At 33.0% G+C, this 10,775-nt stretch overlaps 2 protein-coding genes across 4 annotated transcripts; one reads left to right on the top strand and one right to left on the bottom strand.

The window, feature by feature from the left end:
• The first annotated feature begins 802 nt into the window (after positions 1–802).
• Positions 803–2,776, top strand: Ada3 (transcriptional adaptor 3). Of its 2 annotated transcripts, none has more exons than XM_018513938.1 (2): positions 803–917; positions 1,310–2,776. In XM_018513938.1, exon 2 carries the CDS (start codon positions 1,426–1,428, stop codon positions 2,764–2,766), a length of 1,341 nt encoding a protein of 446 aa, XP_018369440.1. In that variant the 5' UTR covers positions 803–917; positions 1,310–1,425; the 3' UTR covers positions 2,767–2,776. The 2 variants fall into 2 exon arrangements, with proteins under 2 accessions (XP_018369440.1, XP_018369439.1); XM_018513937.1 differs by having other exon boundaries at positions 803–1,034.
• Positions 2,777–5,011: 2,235 nt separating this feature from the next.
• On the bottom strand, positions 5,012–10,129 carry ATPsynC (ATP synthase, subunit C). 2 transcript variants are annotated; one of them, XM_018513942.1, is made up of 5 exons: positions 10,085–10,129; positions 9,154–9,247; positions 8,914–9,015; positions 7,572–7,677; positions 5,012–5,756 (listed from the first exon to the last, which is right to left on the bottom strand). In XM_018513942.1, the coding sequence occupies exons 2-5, from the start codon at positions 9,196–9,198 to the stop codon at positions 5,593–5,595; spliced, it is 417 nt and encodes a 138-aa protein (XP_018369444.1). In that variant the 5' UTR covers positions 9,199–9,247; positions 10,085–10,129; the 3' UTR covers positions 5,012–5,592. The 2 variants fall into 2 exon arrangements, with proteins under 2 accessions (XP_018369444.1, XP_018369443.1); XM_018513941.1 differs by lacking the exon at positions 10,085–10,129 and adding an exon at positions 9,857–10,078.
• Between the last annotated feature and the right edge of the window lie 646 nt (positions 10,130–10,775).

Genomic DNA, 10,775 nt, shown 5'->3' with positions numbered 1-10,775 from the left:
TTTGTGGTAACACTTGAATTAAGTAAAATTACGCAATTTTGTGATATAACGTTTTGAAAGCGAATTAAATAACTATAACTACTATTTCGATTGAAACTTGGAAGAAAAGTGTGGGATTTAACTTGGCACCAGTTGTTGATATCAAATCTTTTATACAAATCACAGAGTAATAAGAAAGAGACTAAACTCAAATGGCCAGTCACGAAAAAAGTGGGCTCGAACACGAGGCCTGTTCTTTTTGGCTGAACTTTTGCACCAGTTCATCTTTCTTCCTCTTCTTTCCTCCTGGAGAAAAAAGGAAGAAAGATGAACTGGTGCAAAAGTTCAGTCAAAAAGAACAGGCCTATAGTGTCGGAAAAGTGCTGTATGGCAGAACAGAGTCCCTCTAGTAAGTAATAGGAGCCGTGTCCAACTGGGGGTGCATTCCGTTTCTCGCATGATACGCATAATGTGTTGTTTATCCTTGTTCCTCAGCAAATGTTAAATAAGGACAATGGATGCATCATGCGCGAGACGGAACGCACCTAAGGTTGACCGTGTAAACGTAGTCACTGACCTCTGCTACACGGCACGCTTAATCCGGATCTACAATAGAGTTTTAAACCTTAAGTCATAAGAAATGGGCGAATCACAGTCGCTTATTCTTCTCGAATTCGACTGTAATTGGCCAGTTTCTTACGGCATAAAGCATAAAACACCTATTGTAGATCCGGGGTAGAGCGTCGTACGACGCAAATCGGATGCAGTATGAATCCAGCAAATATCGCATCTCTGGTATCTAGGCCTCTAGCCGGACTAATACGAACGAATCACACGAAGTGAAGTCACGATTGGTGAAGTAGCGAAGCCAACATGGTGATATTTCTAACCTAAACGACATTTTGCATAATTTTTTACTACTATTCAACAGTCTGACAGTATATGATATTGGTATTTTATGCTCAAAAAGCAAGAGAGAGATGAAGTATAAATAAAACATTTATAATCTGTAAAATGACAACGGCTTCTGAGTAATAATAAGCAATAAAGGACATGTAAGCCAACACCTAGCATTGACTTTCATGCTCCTTACTTATTATTATTAATATTATTACAATTATTTTTATTTAATTCATATTGGGTAATCTCCATTTAGTCAGCAGAATTTTGACCCAAGTCAACACACACAAACCTATTTTTCATAGCATTCTGATTGTATCAACAGAATGACACTTATGTCAATTTGTGTCACTAAATAGAAAGTACTCAATAATTATTAGTATTTACTTTACGAATGTTGAATAATTATGTTCAATAATTATAATTGCAGATGTAACATAAGATTATTCATTTGAGGCTATTGCAAATTAATTACAAAAATAATAGCCTTTCCGTGGAAAGCAACAATTTAATTATTTTCTGTTGTTGAACGACCCATTCACAAATATGTCTGGAAAAGGGAAGCAGAGTTCTAAGAAAGCTGTCATTAAAATACGTGAATCTGGAAAGACTGCACAATCTTCAACAATGAATTCTGATGCAAGCTCGGAGATACCGGAGTCAACAACTTCTCAATTTCTTTTAAAGACAGTTGATAATAGTCGACATCTGCCAAGATATACTAGTATCTTAAAGCGTACAGCAGAAGAAGGTGTTGTAATGGATGATCTTGATACACTGCAACTAGAGCTTGAGACACTCTTGTCAGCAGTTGTTGTACGGCATCGTACACTTCAAGATGAGATTGCCAGCTTGTTTTCAGCGGAAGAACGTAAAGACAGAAGATCAAAGAGCAGTAAGAGCCTCTCTCTACTTGACAAGAAGATACGCGAGGAGAAATTTAAACCAAAGGAGATTAACACTAAGAGCCAGTCACCTTTACATACAAAACTCTTTAAGCAGAAGACAGTAGGAAGTTCGACCAGTCAGGTAATACCAACTTTACACGAAATGTCAAGAATCGAAGGATCTAAGTCCGATGTACCAAAATTGCTCTTACCGAAAAATGATACACCCAACAAATTTTGGGCATCGGTGGATTCCTATTGCACTGATATCATGCCTGATGATATTAAATTGTTGGAAGAATTAATTGCTACGCATGGGGACATAAGTGAATTCAAGAAGATTCCTACTTTAGGCCGTCATTACAGCTTAATGTGGGCACATAATGATTTATTGCAAGAAGAAGATGCAGCCAACTCAAACAGAGAGAAGAAGAAGAATCGCACAGATATGTCACACTTGATATCCAAAGGTGATAAAAAAACCAATAGTATTGCAGGACCTCTTACTCAGAGACTGGTTTCTGCACTTTTGGAAGAGAATGTATATGTTGCAAATAATAACATGGAGAACAAATTATTCCGAGATGGAGATTCTCCCGTCTTGAGAGATCTAACTATCCAGAATTCCATGAATTTGGAGTTACGAATGCATAAAGAATTGGTCGAGCAAGGTATCTTGGAACCCGATGTACAAAAAAAAAATCAAGAGGATGACGAGATTCTTGCAGAAATTAAAAGATGTCAACAAGAACTTTTTGTATTATCTAATCATAACGTTACGCAGCTGAAGAGATTATTAAATCTAGCCCAGGAAGAAAGCAAGAGGCAAGCATTGAAACGAAAAATTAACGTTGCAGATAATGACGTGATAGAACATTATAAGAAATTGACCTTGGCGAAACAGAGAAAAGTACCATTGACGAGAAAGGATCATGAGAAAGCATGGGCATGTCTTCGAGAAAGGGAAAATCTTTTAGAACAATTAAATATTACTAAATAGTTCAAAGATATGTTTTAAATTATGTAATGATTGTTGTAAAAAAATATTTATTGGGATCTTTGATATAATAGTCGTAATATTATGAATCGTAAATTTCTTATGCTAAGAAATATATAGATTTAACAAAGTTTATATAGAGAAATCAATGCATAATTATATTATGATAAAAATTAATTTGTGCAACGTAAACATTGTTTAGAATCCAGTAATGTAATAGTATGTATATACCGAATTCGAACATATATTTTTCTTTGGCATAATGTTACGAGATTAAATGTACTTGTAATACTGAAAAAAACTGCAAGTTTGAACAATTTGATATAAATATAAGATAATCCTTTTTCTGAAAAATTTATTTAAACTTGTGTAAATTATTTTAGTATTATATACAACATTTGATTAGTTGTCTCCCCTCTACTACTGCCATTATATGCAATAATACACCTTATATCCTTCCACCACGATATGTCCTATTTCGAGGGTTGATAAGTAACGCGATACTTGTAACGGGGCATCGTTATAGTTACCGTTACAATTGTTTCTTTTCGGTAACAAAGGAGTAAGGACGCGCGTTATATTTCCTTATGAGTAATGTTAATGATAACGCAATTAATAATGAGATTGGAATTAAGACCGTTTTATATGAGTACACCTAAATACGAGAAGCGCCACTTGACAAAGTTAAATGTTGAACTAATGCATATACGTATCCTTATTTTAAATGAATTTATTTCAAAAATTGATTGTACCTGCCACGTTGCTTTTTGCAGCGAGATAAAAATTTTCACATCTTGTGCATCGTTACACAAAACACGACAAAGTTTATTTATTGACAAAGTCTATCATTATTACATGATTTGATGGCGGTGCTTTGATGGTAAAAATTAAATAATCTACCGTATAAATATTTCAGTTATAAATATTAAAAAAAAAAAAAGAAACAGGAATAATCTAAGGAGCCAAATTGAATCTTTTGATGCTTGTTTTATATTATAAGTTGATTGTACAGGATGTTTCCTTCAATTTGAGTATTTCAAATATTTTTGTTTTCAATAATGATAAAAAATAAAACACAAAAATTGTTTCGGAGCAAGTAATATTATCATATCAACACATTTTTTCATACTTACTATTTTACGAAATTTCAAGATTACTTCTAGATGGAATTTTTCATATTATATAACTCTCCTTTAGTTATTCTGCAGATACAAGTACCAAATAAAATGATCAAGAAATCAATATAATTTAAGAGATATTTTATATTTTATTTTAGCATTCTATTTGTCAAAATATTCTAGAATATATAGTATAAAATATTTTGTGAACTAATGACTTCGATAATTCTTCAAAAGTACTTCGATACTTCCATGTGCAAAATAATAAAAAGAATTACATTGTGTTAAAAAAATCATTTAAAGTCAAAGTGAAACAAAACTTTGAAACAAAACATTTTTCGTTTAGTATTTTGTCGTAATATTATTAATATTAAAAACAAAAATATTTTAAATGCTTCAGTTGAAGCAAACACTGTGTATAGTGATAAAAAAGTATAATATAAAATAAACACTATGCGCAATTAAAAATGGTACACATTTTAACCTCTAATTAAATCATCTTCAATGAGCTAATAAAAAATTGTAACGGAAGTAGTGTGATGCAAGTTAATCGTTATCATCATATTAGGGTACATTCCACTTGACACGCTTGCAACGCTCATGGAATCATTTCATTCTAGTCGTTTATCAAATGTTAAACAAGAACGAATAATGCTCGCGAGAGTGAGCGCCAAATGAAACGCACCCCTAATAAAAAATATAAATAAGACACACTACGCAAAAAAATTAAAGGGAAACATCACACCTATTCCATCCTCCAAAAATATATAATATTCGATAGAATGTAACATCGTAAAAAATGATTATAACAAAATTTTTAATGAAATCTCTATTTTTTCGAGAGCGGTAATCTGGAGACACGATAGTGTCTTGAGGCTAAGAAAAGCGAAGCGTCATATTACCGAAAAAACATCATACATAACGCTCAAAAAATCCTAACGTTCGCAACGGAACGCAAATTAAAGGTACAGAAAACAAAAAATACAAATAAAAGGTAATAAACAAAGATGAGGTAGTAAACATAAATTAAAGATAATTATTTTTTGAATTTTTAATTCATGAAAACAAAATGTGTTCTTCGAACACAAAGAATCAGCAGAAAAGGAAATAATAAAGAAGTACAAGAATTTATTATTTCACGACAAAGATGTTTATTCGGTATTACTGTACAGTTTTTCTTTTTTTTTTCTCGTCAAGAATAATTTCAATAACGTGCGTATATGACGGCATAACAATGATGAATTCTTCGGATGACAAAAAAAAATCAAAAAGATCGAAAAATGTACTATGTCACATAGGACACTCTAACATAGTATGTACGTGCGCATATGGGTTTGCGGGGTCAGACTGTCGCTTCCTTTTTTTGTAATTTTAACTTTCAATGTCTTATTCATTTGTTATACTGAAATTCATTATTTCATAACAATGTGAGTTATATGCTACATGAGACAATAGGCCATGAAATTATTATAAACAAGCTGAAGACTTGGATGGAATTACGGCGGTTCATACAACGATGTGTTATTTCTTCTTCACCGTTGTCGCACCGTTGCATCCTACCGAATCATGAAAAATCCGAGCTTCTCTAATGATTTCATGGCATCCCGCGCAACCAGAGACAGTCGTCGCCTTTACCATAGAGCTAGACGATGCTGTCTTGGCAGTGACGCACTAAAACTATATCAGCAATATCTTATGCAGATATCGTGGCTTAAAAGGCGAAAAGAAGCAGAAAAGCCATCATAAGACAAAATAGACCCATGGCTTCGGATAAAGCGAAGCCCAAGATAGCGTATGAGAATAGTTGTTGCTTCAAAGAAGGATTCCTGGCATAACCAATGATCAGCGAACCAAATACAGATCCAATTCCAGCACCTGGAATAGCAAATCATTGACTAATGCAGAATAAACACTGTCTCCCAGACAAAGTCAATGATTTTATTAAGAGGATACGAATATTTGTATAAATATACTGGCCCGTATTTAAAACGCGCTTACAACAATGTTAGCGCGCTAACATGTTATAATTTACGTTACGCATACTATAGAATTTTGGAGATAAAAGGGCGCTTTTATCGATAAAAACGGGTTCTGAATACGGGCCACTATATATCCATTATATAACTATCTACATACACATATATTATTAATGAAATATCAGAATAATAAGTAGAATAAGTAAATATATTTTCGTAACTATATTATATGCAGTAAATAAGATCACGTTATAACTTCACTTTCATGAGGAGGAATATGTTTCAGGAAACGGGATTCAGAAGGCAAATAGTATAAGGAACGCTATCATTAAGCAAAAGAGGCCCATTGCTTCAGATAGCGCAAATCCAAGAATAGCATAGTTGAAAACTTGCTGTTTTAGGGAGGGATTACGTGTGTAACCAATAATTAAGGATCCGAAAATCAAACCAATACCGACTCCTATAATATATAATTTCTTCAAATATAAATAACAAAATATGATATATATACAATTCGATAAATTTCTATTCTATTAATTGTTTGCAATCTATTAAAAAGAGATTTAGGTCGGTATTCATAGTCGATTCTTATATTTAAGGAAATTCTTATCTTAAGGAGGTTCTCGCGCTACTTCCCAATCAATAGACAGTTTAGACACAATATTTGTAAAATTGTGTAAAATGATCAAAGTAATAATATACATTTGTTTACATATTATCAATAATATCTAACTTGCTAATATTATTATACATAATCATTATGTGTTATTAAATATTTTAAAAATGACAAAACAAACGTTATAAGATGCTCATTTAACGTTAGTACGAATAGCAGGAAACGTAATATAAACACGATATTTATTTATTATTATTACATCTTAAATATAATAAATTAAATATAATCTGAATTAAAAATATATAAATTAACAATTATAAATGTATTATAAATGTATCATATTTTTACTTATTACGTTGAAATATCTCAATTTAAGAGAAAATATTTACAGAATAAGGTTATACATTTACTTGTAATGTGTTCTATTGTAAAATTCTATAAATTTAGAATTAAAAATCTTGAAACGGAACGGCAAAAGTCAATGAAATTTTTCTATTATTGTTTCTATATATTTTCTATATATTGTTGATATGATTAATTCTTGTATTACATTTATATTATAGACTTGTCTTGTATTTCATCAAACGCGAGAACCTCCTTAAGTAGGTATAAGTCTTATGATGTCATAAGCCAATCAAAGGACCATCTTGAGACACTTAGGATTATCTTAAAATAAGAACGGATTATGAATGCCTTAATCTATACTTCTGAAACAGTTTGATGTCTCATTTTAATATAAACAGTAGTCTATAAAGAAAATAAAATTTAATGCATTAAAAAACATAAAAAATATATATAAACCATCACATTATTAATGATGTAACTAATTTTAAAAAATTATATTTGGAAAAAAATTATTCTAATTCAAGGATTCTTATTAATAAAAAAAAAGTTAATTGGACGTATTATTAAGAATATGTGTATTCAACAACACACAGTAAGTATTAAAAAATTAGTATTGATAAATAAATATGCCTCATTGTTATATTTATTACTACACACATTTTACTACTATCTTTTTTATTATCTTTTATGCTGTTTTTGCCAAATTATATTGATTAATAGTTGATAATTATATAAAATTTTGCAGATACGTACCAGATCCTGCTACTCCCACAGTAGCAGCACCAGCGCCAATAAATTTCGCAGCAGAATCAATGTCGCGACTGACTGTAGAAGTTTGGAAGCTACGTACAACAGGTAACTGCGCCAAAGCAGAGTCAGATATTAATTTACATTTATATATATTCATAATAGAATAATTTTTAACAAGTTTGTTTTATAATTCCAGTATGTTTACAATTGTAGAAACACACCTATATAAAATATATACTTGAGTATACAACACAGCCTTTATTTCTCAATTTTACTATATATATAAATATATAATTATATATAATTATATATAACCGTTTATATATCTATATGTACGCAAAATTTCTTATAAGAAACCAGGTCGATTTAAATGAAAATGACAGATCTTGCTCTGTCATTTTTGAAGTGGACTGCAAGGTTCACGAAACGTTGGCATTCCAAGAATGGATTTGAACACGGAGAAAACCCGCGAAACACAAGATTGTCAATTAATTTATTAATAGCCAGTCGAAATATTTTAACAAAATATCAAAAGTAAAAGATCTGCCTTTTTAAAATATATGCATATATACTTGTGATAAATTCGCATGGACACAATCAGTGCACACTGGTGTACATTATTAAAGCAGTCGTGCAGACATTGATGTAAAGATATATATTGATGAATATAAATATAGGAATTGATTAAATCGTAAAATCTTGGACACTTTATTGTGCTGTTTGATGTAATATGTATTTTATAATTCAAAGGGTTTGTATTTCACTTTTAGATACTCTTAAATTAAGTCATTGTAAATCAACTTTAATATGCATCGGCATACAATAGTGTATGCAACTAAATTTGCTAATACTGAACACAAAATATTCAACAATTGTAACTTATAAAAATATTCCAATGTTATTAAATTGTAAATTTACAAATTAATATTTAATTCTATGTAATAAAACGTGTTTACATTTAATCCGTAAATTCAATATGTAATTATTACACAATTTGGTAATCAATCTTGATCACTAATGTCTACTTCTATCAATATAGATAAACTTTACGATCTCAGTTTAATACTCTTGATCCTTTTCTAATTTTCAGAGAAATAAAAAGTAAGTTTACCAAGATTAAAATTAATCTACGTTGATAGAAAGAGACATAAGATAATCAACAATAGTAAGCTACACATATATTCTTTCTTACTTTTGTATAGCCAAGTTATAAAATTTTAAAATTATTAATGCTAAGCTGCAAGCTTATTAATGCTTAATCTCAAATGGCAATACTAGTCACTTATGTAACCTTGATCTCGAAAAGTTATGCAATGTACAAAGAGAAAAAAAAAAGAAGACTCACCAAACTGACGGGAGTCTGAATTTGAGTCTGCTGTAAGTATTGACTATGGTTGATGACGGCACTGCTTAGTGGCCGCAGATAGGTCTTGGTACCACAGACCAGCTGTACCAGGACAAAAAGAAAAAAAAGATGAGAAACGCGCTATGCACAAGCACAGTAGAGATTATTACATAATACACGCAGAAACTTTCGTCGTGAAATTGTAGCTGAATCTTTTTCCCTTATTCTCCTTTTACTCACGGTGGATTTGGCGACAGGCGCGATGAATCGGCTGCAGGCGTACATGATGACGTTTCCTGTAGTGTGGTGTCTCGCGTAACGCAATGTAAGGTACCTGGAAACAGGTACGAAAATACCCACGGTTACGAGATCAGCAGTAAGTACGACCTTTGTGGTGTGTGAAGCTGGCCGCGGACGAAACGATCGCACGCGCCGTACAATTGTGAACTTGTCCGCTGTCGAGCGCTGAATATTACGTAACGCACAATCCGTTGTACGTACTCTGTGCGGTTGTGCCGAATAGATTTCTCGCGAATAAGTTTTCAAAGTCGGAGCACACTTCGGACACAAACTTGAGGCCAATTTCGGACACGCGAATACTACGTACGTTGCTTGATCTTGATGATAAAAGCCGGGTGCGGAGCGGTAAACTTGCACACTTTACGATAGAAAATGGCCGCACACGCTCTCACCTCTCACTCGCTCTCACTCGCTCTCCCCCCTCGCTCTCTCGCTCAATCTCCACACAATTGACTGAATAAATAAAATATGTGAACAATTGAAACTTAAATTGAATTAATCAGTATTCTCGATAAATGACATAAGAAAATGTATATACAAGGGACGAACTTTTTCCATGCAATACGATGTTAGAACGTTAAACGAACCATATAGACCGTCATAATACTTTTACTGACCTGTAGCAGACGGCCACACCACTTACCAAGGAACAAGTGTCGTATTGGCCTGTGTCGGTCGAAGAGATAGCAGATGATAGATTCGAATCTTGGAATGTTAAATCTCGAGTATGAGTGGAATCGAGCGTATATGAAACGCCTGAAGGAGGGGAAAAGTTATCTCGATCGCAGCTCGCAGCTACCGACGAAACAGATCGACTCCGTGCTATGACCTATTCGCAGTATTCGCACCTATTCGCTGTTTCCCTACGTACTCTGACCACGTTTATCGACCAACGACCAACCAGAGTCCAGACCAGAGACCAACCAAGACCAACCACGAGTTTAACTTAACCATGGTGTTATAAGAAAAGGTGAAATGTTTCAGCGGATGCGCAGTAGGTGATTAAATTTGGAATCAAATTTGATTGGCTGTTTCAGCCGGTCACAGAAAGATTGCAGCACTTTTTTTCGATGGATTTCAGAATACCATTTGCTCACCGAGTGATTGGTTCTTAAGCCTTAGGGCCATTCCACACAAACTTGCAGAGCCGCATAAAAGTATGCATAAAGAAAATCATCCAATCGTAGTTTACGTTTGTCTTTATGACAGAAATGTGTTTGGATAATTTTCTTTATGCATATGGTGGAATGACCCTTAAATACAATGGCCTACTTTCCAATACTTTCCATCGAGGAGTCGAACCGGGGTCTAGCACTAGGCAATAGGAACAGGGAATAAGAAATTTTAACCTATCAGAAAACATCCCTTCTAGTATACGTGGTTTCCGATATATATATATAGGTTAAAATTTATTTTTTCCTGTTCTCCTATTAAGCTGGAAACACAATAGACACAGGCAACAGGGAATAATGAGCCGTCCAATCAGAGCTTTGGGGTATAAGTTCCTTTGACTATATACCTCTGGACTGCTAACGGCAGCCATTACTGGAATCCAAGATCTC

Source organism: Trachymyrmex cornetzi, unplaced genomic scaffold, assembly GCF_001594075.2.
Source record: "Trachymyrmex cornetzi isolate Tcor2-1 unplaced genomic scaffold, Tcor1.1 scaffold482, whole genome shotgun sequence".
NCBI lineage: Eukaryota > Metazoa > Arthropoda > Insecta > Hymenoptera > Formicidae > Trachymyrmex > Trachymyrmex cornetzi.
The sequence above is the reverse complement of the archived record's forward strand: the minus strand, read 5'-3'. Positions and strand labels throughout refer to the sequence as shown.

Excerpts from the sequence above, each read along its gene's own strand:
- Ada3 (XM_018513938.1), top strand. The coding sequence starts at position 1,426 with ATGTCTGGAAAAGGGAAGCAGAGTTCTAAGAAAGCTGTCATTAAAATA.
- ATPsynC (XM_018513942.1), bottom strand. The coding sequence starts at position 9,198 with ATGTACGCCTGCAGCCGATTCATCGCGCCTGTCGCCAAATCCACC. Across the intron at positions 9,016-9,153 it reads CGCCTGTCGCCAAATCCACC|CTGGTCTGTGGTACCAAGAC; the intron begins GTGAGTAAAAGG and ends GTCCTGGTACAG. Across the intron at positions 5,757-7,571 it reads TGTGGGAGTAGCAGGATCTG|GTGCTGGAATTGGATCTGTA; the intron begins GTACGTATCTGC and ends TTGCTATTCCAG.